Raw genomic sequence first — 15674 nt, forward strand, 5'->3', positions numbered from 1 at the left:
ATTTTAGAGAAAAGAAAAAGAAAAATTAAGGGTAACATAGTCATTTAATATATATTTTTTAACAGCGTAACCTGTCCTCGGAACTATGAGAAATTTTCAAATATACTTTCCAAATTTACACCTCTAAATTTAGAGTTTTATGCAAATATTTTATTTTAATTTTAGGAGGTATGTGGATAGAAGAAAAGTTTACGATTAGTTTAGGAGAGCTAAGTGTGAAAATATTAAAATAAAATAATATGAGAAATGTATATGGAAATGGATAATAGTCGAGGATGTCATAGTGTAAATATCTTTTATTAGTTAATAAATGATAACATTCTAATCTCGCTTTGTTCTCAAAGCCATGAGGCTAAAAGAGCACCCTTTTATCTACTAAACTGCTACCTTCGCTTACCCTTCTCTCTTATCAAGAACCATTCCCATGTCCGCCTTCCCTCCACTCCGCCACCTCCTCCTCCGCCCTCGCCTTCCCCTCTCCTCTCCTCCTTCTCTTCCCCTCCCTCTCCGCCTTCCTCGCCGCCGTCTTCTCTTCTCCGCCGCCGCCCAAAGCTTCTCTATCTCTTCTACCACAACCCAAGGTGAACTCTTCTTCTCCTACTTGACTTCACGCCCACCACCTATTTGTAATAATTACACCTCCTCCCACTTCTCCTCTCCAGATGACGCCGCCGAATCTGTCGACGCGCCGGTCTCGGGGAAGGATTCGTCCTTGATCGACGTCAACCCGCCACGTGGCACTCGGGATTTCCCGCCCGAAGAGATGAGGCTGCGGAGTTGGCTATTCGAGAACTTTAGAGAGGTAGCATTTTTGTTGGGTTTTTGTGTTGATTTGTTGCTGTGTATTTTTGCCTATCACCTGTTTGTTCTTATGCCTCGGAGGTTTCTGATTAAGTTAAGGTCTCTCGAATTCTATCTTTCGAAGAGGTGGACTTCCCGGTTCTTGAGTCGGAGGCTCTGTTCATTAGGAAAGCTGGGGAGGAGATCACGCAGCAGGTGAGTGGTCATGTAAAGTTATGATTTTGCTATTTAAGAAGTGATAAAAATGAGCTATTTATATGTGTAATCGGGAGAGGTACCAAGTTTATTACAGTGGAAGGCATTGCTAGCGACGAATGATGTATTGACAACTGCTTTTCCCTTACCAACTAAGTATCATATCTTTATTATTCTTTATGATGTTGTGATTCTTTTCTTTTTCAGGAATTCCTGATTGAACAGTTATGATTTCAAACTTGTTACTACTGTTGGTGAATTTATGAGCATAGTTTTCAAATACATCCTAGCTTTATGTTTACACTTTACTCCTATGATGTGGATTAGTTGGAATCCTTTCTAACTTGAATGGCTTATTACTGTTAAATTTCCAGCTGTATAATTTCGAGGATAAAGGAGGGCGCCGTGTTGTTCTGAGGCCCGAAATTACTCCTTCATTGGCACGTCTTGTAATAAAGGAGGGGTAACTGCTCTCTTTTGTTTGTTTCACCACCAACCACATCTATTTTATCATGTATTTACACTATACAGCCTCCCTCTATTCTCTGTCATGGACTGGTATTCTCTAGTATCATTCTATAATAATTCTGGGAAATTCGTAAAAAATTTCCCTCACACACAAAGAAACTACTAAATCAATGACCAAAATTTGATATTATATTTTCTTTCTTTGTCTAGAAAATCTCTCTCCCTTCCATTGAAATGGTTTACTATAGGACAATGTTGGCGATATGAACGAATGACAAGAGGAAGGCGTCGAGAGCATTATCAATGGAATATGGATATTTTCGGTGTTTCGAAAGTCCGGGTATGTTCAATGCAAGCTTCATCATTCCATTGCTTTATACGTCACATTTTATTGCCTTTGTGTTAAAACTTGATGTTAGTTTTGGTGCTCAATGATATATGCAGGAAGTCATGCCATTCTTCTACATCCAAAATATGTTTAGTAAATTTTTGAGTAATTCCTTATTAGTTTTAAGGGTATCCACTTGTTTTTTTCTCATAAAAATGTGTCATTCCAAACATCAAGGTGGTACATTTGTGAATCTCTTTATCATTTACTGCCTATTATGTAACTAAACCACATTGTAGGGTAACACTGAAGGACAGTGAGTTTTGGACCAAACTGAATTAAGAGAGATTTATCTGAAAAAGGATTTTAGATAGAAATCAATCACAATAGGGATATGAAGGAAGCAATGCATCTCTAGAATTTTCTTTTTCTTCTTCATGTGGAAATTGGTGATAACCTTGTTTTGTTGCCTATACAGGCTGAGGCTGAACTTATACATGCTATTGTCATGTTATTTGAGCGCCTTGGCATCACATCAGTTGATGTAGGAATTAGAGTCTCAAGCCGAAAGGTTAACTCTACTACCCTCTACCCTAATTTTTGTGCAGGTCAAATGATTGTTCTATTTCTATAAACATTCCACCTTCGAATATTGTTTTTGTACTTCTGACATGCTAGGTCATAATGTGCCTTGTACTTCGTTTTTGTACCTCTGAACATTGTACTTCATTTTTAGTCCAGAGCTGACAGTTCCTCCTCTTTACAGGTTCTGCAGGCAGTACTACAAATGTATGCTGTACCAGAACATCTGTTCACACAAGTTTGTGTCATTGTTGACAAAGTCAGTTTTTTCATCCGACTCTAATACTCACCTTTTTCCTAGTAATGGTGGCTAGTTGATGACTTTCTATATTTAATCTGTTCTTCTTACATGCACTTTTGTGAGCCCGTCATCCGTTAAATCTTAAATGCATTGATTTTTGTTTTTCATATTACCAGTGTTACTCTCATCATTGTTTTTAATCTGTGAGAATTACTTCTGTGCAGCTGGGAAAAATTAGTAGAGAAGAGATTGAGAAAGAATTGATGTTGACTGGGGTATCATCAAAAGCTGCCAAGGGAATAATTAATGTCCTGTCCATTAATTCATTGTCCAAGCTTGAAGGTTTGCCGACAACATTTTTAGTGATTGACATTGAGATCTATACTCTATGCAGATGTATGTTGCCATAATGAAAGTTAAAACCTTCTCTTAATGAAAAGATAAAGCAGTCTCAGTTTGAATCATGTATTTCCATGTATCAGCACTTACTCACCTTCTCAATATTGAGGTACATTGTAAGTTAGTGGAGTTTATTTCCAATAATATGGCCTAAATCTTGCCTATCTAGAGGTGCTGGGGTCCGATGGTGAAGCTGTTGCTGATTTGAAGAAACTTTTCTCACTTGCTGAATACTATGGCTACTCAACATGGCTTAGTTTTGATGCATCTGTTGTCCGTGGTCTTGCCTACTATACTGGGATAGTATTTGAGGTTAGTTTTGACTTGCTTGCTCTACTTTTAAAGATATATATTTTATCAAATAGATTGTTTCTGTTGAAAAGTGACATATCATCCATTGTCACAAGTCTGGAAGACACACTGTCATATACTTGAGTTACCTAACTAAAAGGTGGAAGTTCTTGCAGCATCAACTTTTGTGTGAGAATTCAGCTTCCTTTTTATTTCTCTATTGATTTAAAACCTTACAGGTTATGAAAATAAATGAGAAATCATTCTAAAGTATAGCATATTTTTTGGGTTTACATTTTTTTATTGTCAGTTGTATTAGGAATTAAAAGCTTTGTGGTAGTGGTTACTGGAAACAACAACAAAATAAGAGAACATACATCACATTAAGCAATAGTGAAGGATAACTGAAAGGTATATTGGTTCATGAACTTCTTGTGATAAACAGGGAGAGAATATTACATATGTAGAAGCTCTCTTTCAACACTTATATCTATATGACGGAAGCACATACACTCATTTTTTTCACACTTCAGTCTTAGTTATTGCTTGTAAAATGGATATTTATTCTTTTTTAGATGCTACAATTTAACATGATTGAGGGCATCCTTGGTTTGATGGTAAGGTTTGCCCCTTGCATCTAAGAAATAATCTCCTCAAAAATGACATAACGTTGTGTCTCCTTTCCCTAGGCCCTGCATAGGCATTGTGAAATGAAATGCCCTTTTATCATTTAGCCTAATTATAGGGCCTTCCTCTTTTCATCCAAGTGATCATATAGGTTTGACACTATTAGAGTTATTAGATTATATATTATTTATTTATCTTATTTTATGGTGATCTTGTATAAATAGGGCTTAGCACTCTCTTTCATTATCAAGAAGTACATTAACCAAAGTCCTCTCCTCTCCTCTCTCTTCTCTCCAAACTCATTCTAGGTTTAGATCTTCTACTCTCACATGGTATCTGAGCCACCCGATATCTAAGGATCAGCCACTGGATCATTTCTCTCCTAACAGTCCCTCCATCTCAATCGTTGGATTTCATCTTCTTCAAATTAGTTTTTCCTCACAGCTGAGCTCCCAATTGTTTTTTCCTCGCGCTGCCTCCTATCACCGTGCCACCTCGCTGCTTTGATGATGCTGAGGGCATGAGGTTAAAGTTGTGTACATCTCGCCTTCCCCAAATCAGTATTAGGTGGAATTTTGTGCACCAAGACATCCTTTTGTCCTTTCCTAGATATTTTTGTTTGGGTGATTCCATTGTTCCTATTTTTTTTTTTAATTTTCAGAATGCCAAAGTAACAAAATGAAGTGCAACTTATGTATGTATTTGCATTCCACTTTCAATTGACCCTAATGACACACTGTATATGTTGCTAGTGATGCTCTAATGAAAACAATGCACATTAACTGTGAGATCCCTATGCCATATAATCTGATGATATGTTGTCAAGTAAACATTTATTTATGTCCTCATGAAAGAAAAGGTTTTGAAGGCTGTAAAATAATTTTAATGGATATCTACCTGGTGTAAACATTTTTTCATGATATTATTATGATCTTTCTCTTTCATATGCTAATTCTTCCTCTCCTATCATTAGGCATTTGATAGAGAAGGGAAGCTACGAGCAATTTGTGGTGGTGGAAGATATGACACGTTACTGTCCACATTTGGAGGTGATAACATTCCAGCTTGCGGCTTTGGATTTGGAGATGCTGTCATAATGGAAGTAAGAACATTTTCTGATCGCCTTTCCATTTGTTTCTTATCAGAGAATTAACAACAAAATACACACTACCGGGGAAAGAAGCACATTGTTGTGACATATTTCATGAAATAAGGGTTAACAATTGATTCACACTTCCAGTTTTCCTTTGAATGCTCGAGATTTTGTTGAGTTATGTTTTTTCTTCAACCAAATGGACGACAATATTTTAAATTTGATGTTTTGTTGTAGACTTACTTTTCAGTCTTCATGCTTGTTGAGAGAATTTGTTAACTTGGATTTTCACAGTTATTGAAGGAAAAGGGGCTTGTGCCTGATTTAGTGCGCCAAGTAGATGACATTGTTTTCCCATTGGATGAGGAGCTTGAAGGACCGGCATCCAGCGTTGTTTCATCTCTTAGAAAGAAAGGGCGCAGTGTGGACCTTGTCTTAGATAAGCGACTCAAGTGGTATCCCTCATCATCATATTTCAAGAAACAAAATTACTAACAATTTGCTTCATTTTGCTATAAATTAGGTGTTCTGTTGGTTTGTCTTACACATATCACTTTTATCACCTTTATTTTTTTCACCCTTGATAGGGTCTTTAAGCATGCTGAACGGATCAATGCAAGCAGGCTCATCTTGGTAGGAAATTCTGAATGGCGACAAGGTATGGTTCGTGTAAAGATCCTATCCACCAGAGAAGAATATGAAGTTAAAATAGACCAACTACAGTGACTGTTAGCTAGTTGAACTTGTCTTGTTGTTATTTATTCTCTCTTAGGCTTTTCTTTTTACACCATTGCGAATCATCTGATAAAAAGATGATGAAAAATATGATCTTATATTTCTTCCTTACAGCTGTATCGTACTTATTATGCTCTATTCTCATTAATACAAGAAACCTTCATTTTTGTTCATACATGAATGATGAACAAGGATTTTTAACTTTTGCTCATATTTATTGGTTTTTGAAACCCGGAACGGCTGAGGAAAGAATTTATGGGAAGGTATTTTGTCAAACTCACACATTTGTAATGCAGACAATACTTATTCTATATATACTTTGGTTACTAAGCTTGCGTACACGTCCAAGAACTATATTGGATCGATCTTATCCAAATCTCTATTATATGATTGACCTGCTCATGATATGAACTTGTTAAATGGAGGAAAATTAATCTCCTCCATTTATTCATCCTCAATTGGGCAGCTTGAAAGACCAAGAAGATATAGAATTGACAAGGACCGAGCATAACATCCTGTTTGAGTGTGGTGTCCTTCTTAGTGCCTTAGTATTACCCTACTGCTTTCCTGTAGTACTACCAAGCTTCTCTCTAACAATCCAATCGTATACAAGGTTCGTCTTGAAGAGTCCGGTGATCGTTGCCCTTGCTCTCATCGACATCACATTCTCAAACAGGATCTAAAACATGAGCAGATGTATGGACCTATACATACATATTCTCCAACATAAGCATTTGGTTGCTCTAGATTCGCATTACAATTTACATGATAGGTGAAGCATCATAAGTTAATTAAGTGAAAGTACTGTAGTCATCTCACATGCTTTGAAAACGTTAATTTTGTTTCTCTGCTCTTTTCCCTCTATTACTTTCTGCAATATATTCCTAACATCATCGTAGGAAATTGAAGAAAAGAATGCAAACATAAGGTAGAGATGATACTGTGAACTAAATTGTATCCTCTCTTGTATCTACCTTGGAGCTAGTGCAAAGAGCATTGAGGATTCCAATGATGGATGGAACATAAACACCAACATGGGCATGCACTTTCACTAAGACCTTGGGATGGCTCTTATTAACCTCAACCTCCTCCTTGACCCTCTCAAGATTGTACAAGCTGTACCTCTTCTTCCTCATGAGCTTCACGTACATGAACACGACCGTCATGTACAAGCGGTCGATCGACAACAAGAGAGACATTGCGATGCATAAGTAGACAGCAACCTGCAGCACCGGCACGACTGCCGGATTCCTCACTTGCTCCCATGCAACCCTAAGGTTCTCACCTATCCCTTCTCCTGTAACATTAAGTGCCTCTTTGATCACAAGATTTCTCATAGCGTACCCTAAATGGGTTAAGTGTGTGGAGTTTTTACGTATATATATATATAAGAAGGATGTATACATAGTGAGGGGGAGCTAATATATAAGTTGGTTGGTTATTAAGCTATAAGGAGGCACACACACGTGCATGCTTTGCATGGGCATGCATGCATTAAGGAACAGATGTCCTGAATGGATAAATTTGACTATCCGACTCACTTATCCAGGTTTCGTTCCCTCATGTATACCAAGTCTTACGTATTAGTAGTTATAGAAATGTTGGTTGTAAGATACGAGATGGTGAATAGATATCGAGCTTAGGGAGTAGAAGTTTGGGCATCAGGCTGGCAAAACTTTGTACTTATCCACGATTTTTTATTCCGGTTGTAATAAATGGATCTTGAATATCTCTATGATAAATTGCGTACAGCTTACTTAGAGACTGGAGAATGGAGATGTGAACAAAAGAAGATGTGATTCTCTCAACTACTCCCCTCTCTCTCTCTCTCGTCGTTAGCTGCGATGACTTGAAACTATGAATTATAATGTATTGAAGCAACTCTTTTAAAGGATATTTCGTGTATATGGAACCGTGTAAATTAATGGAGGACTGAGATAATATGCTGTAGGAATTTCCTACAGCCCAGATTGCAGAGAATCCAGTCGATTTACAAAAGCGAGAAGTGTATACTCATCATCTCATTTGGGCCAAATCCAGGCCCAATCAATTCCAAACATTGTCCCACATCGGTAAATCAATGAAATTTAGTAGCCTATATGTATGCCGATCTAATACCATTTACTGTCTCTTAGGAGACATCCGATAAAATTGGAACGATACAGAGAAGATTAGCATGGCCCCTGCGCAAGAATGACACGCACAAATCGAGAAATGGTCCAAATTTTTTTTCGTTTTCAATTCCACTGATTTCCTCTTCTTCTTTTTCTCTTCCTTCATTTATTTTTTTAAGTCATCTCATATCTCGAAACGAGTTCGAGCCCTACATCCCTCTTACTCTCTTTTTCGTATAATTTTTAATTTGGTAGAGCCTTGGCGTTATATTAAAACCCTAGATTTATATATGATCCTGCAGTAATGAACTTTTCATAGGTTATATTGGTGATCTCGCGAGGTTACATCAAAGTTGGTAATTTTTATTCTTCCTCCGTTTTATACTTATCCTGCATCCAGATGTATAATATGGAAATCTGAATGTTTGTAATTGCTTAATTGTTCAACAACCATGATAATGATTGAGACGTCTAATTGAGGTCTAGGAGTCATCTTATAGCTAATGATTCTAATATTTTCTCTTTTAGTACGAAGCAAAAGTGAAAAAAGAAAATGCCGATTACTTATTATCCATGTTTGATATGGTGGTTTGCCTTGTTAATTTTAATTTTTTTTTTCAGAAAAAATTTCAGGATGCTATCTGTATCTCCTGTTTGCTTTTTTCTTTGTTCTTCTCAATTTCTTTGTTTATGAGCGTAAGAGTGATGATCTTTGTGTTATCCTAGAGAGCTCACTGCTTAATGCAATATTTCAGATCAAGAAGTTGTATCAATTTATGCACAACTTCTTCAGATTAATTTTGACAACCATTCATCTATCTCGTGCAGAGTGGTCATTGCCAATCCTCAGTGGTTTGCTTATTTCTATTTATTTTGAAAATTATCAGGAAATATGGTTCATGTTGACTACATTTGCATGTACAAGTCCCTTCAATCATCCTCTTTCAGGAAGTCATTTCTTTATTGTTCTTAATTTGCATATCATAACCAATCATCTTGAGGTTTTTCTTCTTGTTTTCAGTATAGAAGATATGTTAAGCACATGCTGTTCTTATACACTTCAGATGTGTTAGCAACTGCAACCTTTATTTCACATATTGATCATATGTAGTCAGCTGTATTCCTTTCCTTTTCCTTTTCCTTTTCCTTTTCCTTTTCCTTTTCCTTTTCCTTTTCCTTTTCCTTTTCTTTTTCTATTTACTAATGAATGATTTGTCCTGCTTAAAGACCTGCTTTAGAAGTTAAGACTTCATCATTGGGCCCATAGGCAGGTGAACTTGATATTACCAACAGAAAGCTACACATACATTGCACATGTCGACAGACAGTGTTACTGCTTGATTTGACTACTATTGTTCAACTCGATGATCTTAGTAAAGCAAGGCTCTTAATTACTTACTAGTACTTCAACACAAGTAATGAATCCGAGCTAAAAGTAGCTCTGATGATGTTATGATGTCCTGGCAAAGAGAAGACGGCCTTCAAAACCAGCTTCATGGTCTTGAGGTTGCAGTTGCCATACTGAAGCAAGAAAAAGCATCTACTTATAGTTTCTTCTCTGTTGCTAACTTGCTTCAAGTCATGAATATACTAAGTTGATTTTGAGCAACTATGTAATCCGATGGACACCAAGTTATGGTTCTAAGGCTCTTGAATTAAGAGAAGTGATCCTTAGTGACTTATTTATACTTGCCCTTTCTTCTGTTGTAATAGGCTTAATGCTAATAGACATTCTGATTGTGTGTGGTTCTGTAAATCACTTTCCTTTTCTACCATAAGGTTATCTCTGTATGGAAGTCTTTTTCTTTTTAAAGATGCTTATATTTTCACAGGAATTCAATTTAAAGTTTTATGGTTCAGAAAGTTACTATTTGCATTATTTTTCAGGTCTATATTTTAAAAAAAGGATCAATATAATAATGATTTTAAGTTAGCTAATCAGCAATAGATCACTTAATGTTCCTTTGGAAATTTTGGAAGAGCCTTTTTCTCTCTCTGTTTTGAATTGGAACATATCAACTTGCCATTCAGAAACTACTGCAAGTTCTTCCTATTTTGGTGATCAAATCTTAGAATTTTGCTTATCCTTTTCTGCTAAGCAATATTCCTTAAAAGTTTTTTAGTGCAGCACTACCACTAACATTGTGAAAAGAACAAGCTTCTAGCTGATTTGAAAAATATGTCTAAATATAGTTATGGGATTTAATTTAATTTAATTTATTTTATTTTTACTAATATTGTATGATATGAGTGGCAACAAGTTTGAAGATTGCTGTAAATCATGTAATGGGAAAAAACTTAACTGCAAAAATAAATATGTCATCATTGAAATCAGGTAAAACTTTTCATCATTCTTAAGTTAGAATGCTATGCCTTCTGCTTGCATATACTAAAGTTGTCAAGATTTATGGCATTATTCAGATCAAGTTAGGAGATGAGTTCAGAATGTAGCTCATGGCAAGATGTGCTGAAATGTTTGGTTGAAATAATATTGCAGGGCCTATTACTGAAGATGGAGTACTGCTACCTCTGAGGGCATATCTCTATTCTGGTGAAATCACCACACCTTCCATGCTCAATATAAGTAATGGTGTTAATTACACTCAACTCCATGTGGTTGGCTTAATTCCACAAATCTCTATGTATTTCAACTTAAGCACTTAATTCCAATATGATATTAATTAAAAATGCAATTTTTTTTTCTTCATATTTGATTATGTTGAATTTATACAATCTCATTAAAAACAAAGTTGCAGAAGATTGGATAGGCTTTCTAACTCTAGTTTAATCAAATTGATTAAAAAGATAACAATTATATTTTTAGTCAAAATCATAGAAAAGTTAAGTATTTAAGCTAAAAGAATATGGGGGTTTTTGTAAAATTTAGCCAAACCATAAGGAGTTAGAAGTGCAATTTCCCCTAAAGTACTAAAAGCCCATCCACAGTTTTTTTTTATCGTCAAATGGAAATAATTATCTTAATACTTTGTATCTTTTAATCAGAATCCTTTGTTTGTAGTCAATAATAACTGTTTAGAATTTATGTTGTGAAAGTGAACTTCTCCTAAAATCCAACTAACTCTTTTGGCACCATGACAAGTAAATATTGTTTCCTTGCTGTGATTCATGCTGTAGTCTGTAGTCACCATCATAATTAAATGCAAACTTTGGACTTATGCCGTCTACTTGAAAAGACATTCTTTATATACAAACTGAACTACTCACACCTACCTGAGAGGCCTGTGGAGTAAAAGAAAAACAATCCAATAAAACTAAGGTTACTTTGCTGGGAAAGCAACAAACAAACCCTTCAATGGAGAACAAGACAATATGAAGAAGACAATGAGTGGTCAATGCGAGCTTCATAAGCGAACATTAATTTTTTTTTTTTATCAAGGTGGTCCTACATAGCCAACAACTAAAGCTACTGTCATGTAAGCATAGTAGTATAGTACAACACTAATAGAGACTTGGAATTATTCCTATTTAGCTAGCATTCCCTTATTATTAGCCTTGTTAATTAACAACTACATCTGTGAAAAAGATATATATCTTCCATAAATGGTATTATATGACAATTTTGCTTCAGAAGGGGTGGTTATATGTATACAGGTTGAGGTTCTTGAATAGATTTAATTTTTATTTCAGATGCTTGGTGTAAGTTCGTACTCTGAGCATGCTAAGTTGACATAAATAATCTTATTTGCAATATTTTTTTTTTGTTGTTGAGAGAAGGGAGAGAACTTGGTGACGTTCTATCAACATGATCTCTTTTAACAATTTGAGTACTATCACATTAGCCAATATTTTCTTGTTTTAATAAGCCCTTATTTTAATAACATTAAACATAAGTGATGCTTAAAGTATACCTCTATGACTTCTCTACAAATGGTAGTAAAATACTCTACATTATGTGTTTATTTCCGTTTACATCATGTATTTTCACTATTTTTAGTTCAATTCCTTATTTAATTTATTCATCATATGATAGAAAAAAACACCCTACTTGTCTCATTCATTATATCATTCGTTACATTTGATCTGTTTCCTCCTACCTTCCATCCTCTTAGCCTAAGATTTCATTGCCATCTTCTTCATATCGTCTCCTCACTCTTATCCAACATAATTTGATTGGCGCACGCCCATGGTATGGTACACCTAACTCTAACTTAATTTTATTCTCAGCAACTCTTGTTTCCATTATAAACTCCTTTCACTAGCAGATCTTATTGTGTGAGATGGAAGAGGTGGAGAACACAAAGAAAGGATGCATAGGACAATTCGATGCTTAAAATCTCTTTCTATAGTTTGGGACTTAGGGTCATTAGGAAATATCTTAGCCCATGATGGGGTTTTTTTTTTTTTTTAATAATGTTAGGTGCATGTGCATATGGTATTTTTAAAAATTATAATAATTTAGAGGCTAATTTTTATTTTTTACCGCTTGAACTACGAGTCTATGAGCCCTATCTTAGCCAACCGTTTAAAATGTCACAAATTATTCCTATAAACGAATGCGATTGTGGAGATTGTTATCGATGGTTAGGGTATAGATGGTGAAGATGTAATATTATAGCCATTTTATGGATATTGGAAAATTTATTAGTAATAATATATGTTTTGCCTTTGTTATATTATCATATAGATATCTATTATTCAATCTCTTCATTTTAGTTTTATTAGCTCAAAAACACTGTAATATTAGTTTTCTTAACGAACAATTCTCGTATAGATATGAAATGACATTATTATGCTTGAGTTAACCTTTTTAAGATTAACATAAAAATAAAAGGAGAACCTAATTTTAAGATCAAATGATGGATTTTTAGTTTTTTATTTTTAAAAGTAATAGAATATTCTCAATTTCATAAGTTGTTGTTAGGGTGAAGTTAACCCATAGTGTTCCTGATGCATTAAGAGAAAATATATAGATAAAATATTGGATATTTTTGATAAATTAATTTTCATTGAGTATTTGAGAAGTGTACAAAGATCTAAAAAACATAAACCCCATTCTTCTTCTCCTTTGTTACTACTCACACGTGAGCTGCACTGCCTCAAGGGTGGCCAACCCAATACTAACCAAAATAACCCTTTTGTCATTGGGATTGGTTCATTGATTGTGCATTGAGAGGAGTGAGTGACTCATGAAGTCATGAACATCCCTCCTTTTATTATAACTCCTAGTGTTTTTTTTTTCCTTTTTATTGGCAGTACTCTTAAAATTATTGCATAGCAAACAAGTTGCGAATCTTAGTTCAAAACTAAGTGCCAATGTACACAGTATATGTATATATATATATGTAAAGACAAGACACGTTTCCTGCGCTGCATCTGTCCCCCTTCCAGTTCATGTGATATTTATCTTAAGTTCCACCCACTCTTGTCAAGTTTACTGCAGTACTTGTAGATCACCATACGTTTCTCTATCTAAATATATATCTATAGAGAGAGGGAGAGAGGGGTATTAAAATATTCTGTGACTAGCTTCTGAGTTCTGACAGTATGAAGTTACAAAACATTTTGGATTTGAATGCTGAGACAAAGTACTGTACTGGAAATACTGGAACAACTTTTTGATCACACAATGAATGCACACAAGAAAAGGCAACATGTATCTTTCTTTCAGCTCATGTACACTGTCAAAGTCTGAGGTCTTTGCGCTAAAAACACACAACCCTGCCTGCAAGAAGGAAGAGAAATATTATTCTTGTCGTTATAAGGTCAGTAGTAGTACATGGATCTCCCTTGCCTCTCGAAACTTGCACTGCTTGGTTCACCAGGATAGAGACCATTGCATCCAATGCTTGGACCAACCATATCCTTGATCTCATCAAACTTGTACTCCAATGAAGCTTCAGCTCCACTTCCAGTAGGTAATACCTTGTGGGTCTCCTCCAATCCACCAAAAAGATAAAAACTCCCTAACCCTAACTGCTCCCATCCTAAGTCTTTTCCATAGCTTAAGAGATTGCAGCTCCCATCTGATGAGCTGCAGCTTTGTTCACCCCCAAACATGAGCAAGTTACTGCTTTGTTCCTTGACCTGGAAGTGGTGCAGTGGATCCCTTTGAAGGGAATTCGTGGAGGAAATAGTTGTGGTTGTAGGGTGTACAATGGCTTCAATGCCTTGTGATAGTGAAAATGGAGTAGTAGTATTTTCTAGGGCAGAAGAGAAGAGCTGCTGTTGCTGCTGCTGCTGTTGCTGTTGCTGTTGTTGTTGTTGTTGTTGTTGTGTCTTTCTCTGTGGTGGTGGAAACCCTAAGATCTTCTTCTTCAGTTTGGTGTTGAAGTAGTTCTTGATATCATTATCTGTTCTTCCTGGGAGCTGAGCAGCTATGATAGACCACCTGCACTTGGAAAGAAAGTAGGAAAGAAAAAGTATAGAAGCCATAAATTAATTTTTTTCTTTTTTTGAAAGAAAGAATGCTACTAGCTAGCTTTTTAAGCTTTTCATGGATCCATGCAATGATGACTGGCTGTTTTTTCTTTCTTTCCCCTCTTCTACAGTTTGAATCAAGGCAAAATGAAGTATTTGGTAGCAATCTAAAAGGGAAAAGGAGGGAGATATTTGTGGAAGATGAGGAGTCAACTCACCTGCTTCCAATGCTAGCAAAGAGATTGCAGATCACCCTGTCCTCATCATCAGAGAAGTCTCCGTGTTTGATATTTGGCCTAAGATAGTTAAGCCATCTTAGCCTGCAGCTCTTTCCACATCTCTTTAATCCTGTTAATAAACAAAACCAGATCATCAAATACTGATGATAAACAAAGGTCGATGTCTAACTTCGATAGGATATGATGAAACAGGTGAGGAAAATGTGCAAAAGATGTAGGATATGACTCTCATGATCTCCTTTTTCTCTTTTCTTTTCTCCTTACCAGCTTTGTGGGGGAGAGCAATCCAATTGCCACCAGTACCATGCTTCTCTATGTAGTCCTTGAGCTTTCTGTCTTCCTCTGGAGACCAAGGTCCTTTCTTCACATTAGCCTTGTCACAGCAAGGAGCCCTTCCCATGTCTCTCAGATGCAATGCCTTGTCTCTCTTACCCCCCCCTGTTGGCCTTTTGGCTTGTAGCTACTAGCCTTTGAAACAAGTCATGACCCCCTTTTAGAATGCAACAAATATAACGAGAGAGAGAGAGAGAGAGAGAGAGAGAGAGAGAGAGAGAGGAATAGAGTAATAATGTTATTCGAAAAGAGATAGAGAAGATATGGATATGTTAAAGGAGTCAAAGGATAGGCTGTCTAGTTTCAATCAGTTCCAAACTCTTGGTTCACCCCGGGTATTCTGAGTCTTTGGCCATGGTGGACTTGTCATCATCTATGTATAAACTAGTCACTTTGCAGATGGAGGCCTTATCACATCTAATCTAACTCTTCCTTGTGCTTATGTCCTTTCTCAAGAACACTATATACAATATATATATATATATATATATATATATATATATTAAAGAGAGTCATCTCTGGGCAGTAATTAGCTGGACAAGTAGCCACCAGCTATCCTCTACTGGAGAAGCACTTAGACTATCTTAATGTAAGAATATATAAGATACAACTTATCAATCTATATTAACTGATTTTAACTCTTCTTACACTTAAAATTTAGTAACATCCAGACAAAAAATAACAGTGTTTCATCGATGTCAATATAATATAATTTAAAGAAGAGAGAGAGTTTGGTCATTTATTATAATTTCCAATCGGTGGGTCCTTTAGACAACGTGGCATCTTTCCAAGCCTTTGGAATGCAGCCTCATTGACCAATCAAATCGTTTCTTCCTTTCTCTTCCCTCCT

The 15674-nt window shown here is 35.9% G+C and overlaps 2 protein-coding genes and 1 non-coding gene across 3 annotated transcripts; 2 read left to right on the plus strand and 1 right to left on the minus strand.

Moving 5' to 3' along the window:
- The first annotated feature begins 283 nt into the window (after window positions 1-283).
- Window positions 284-5935, plus strand: LOC140789573 (histidine--tRNA ligase, chloroplastic/mitochondrial). The gene is made up of 12 exons (XM_073139332.1): window positions 284-581; window positions 663-802; window positions 901-996; window positions 1371-1459; window positions 1675-1804; window positions 2271-2363; window positions 2559-2633; window positions 2840-2957; window positions 3184-3326; window positions 4906-5034; window positions 5320-5480; window positions 5613-5935. The coding sequence occupies exons 1-12, from the start codon at window positions 425-427 to the stop codon at window positions 5749-5751; spliced, it is 1470 nt and encodes a 489-aa protein (XP_072995433.1). The 5' UTR covers window positions 284-424; the 3' UTR covers window positions 5752-5935.
- A 1951-nt stretch (window positions 5936-7886) lies between these two features.
- On the plus strand, window positions 7887-7989 carry LOC140789999 (U6 spliceosomal RNA). The gene has a single exon (XR_012109299.1). It is a non-coding gene; the product is annotated as a U6 spliceosomal RNA (small nuclear RNA).
- A 5396-nt stretch (window positions 7990-13385) lies between these two features.
- Window positions 13386-15068, minus strand: LOC140789036 (uncharacterized). Its single transcript, XM_073138619.1, has 3 exons — window positions 14756-15068; window positions 14471-14600; window positions 13386-14223 (listed from the first exon to the last, which is right to left on the minus strand). The coding sequence occupies exons 1-3, from the start codon at window positions 14889-14891 to the stop codon at window positions 13599-13601; spliced, it is 891 nt and encodes a 296-aa protein (XP_072994720.1). The 5' UTR covers window positions 14892-15068; the 3' UTR covers window positions 13386-13598.
- Between the last annotated feature and the right edge of the window lie 606 nt (window positions 15069-15674).

Source organism: Typha latifolia, chromosome 5, assembly GCF_019914945.1.
Source record: "Typha latifolia isolate L0001 chromosome 5, TyphaL0001v2, whole genome shotgun sequence".
Classification (NCBI taxonomy): domain Eukaryota; kingdom Viridiplantae; phylum Streptophyta; class Magnoliopsida; order Poales; family Typhaceae; genus Typha; species Typha latifolia.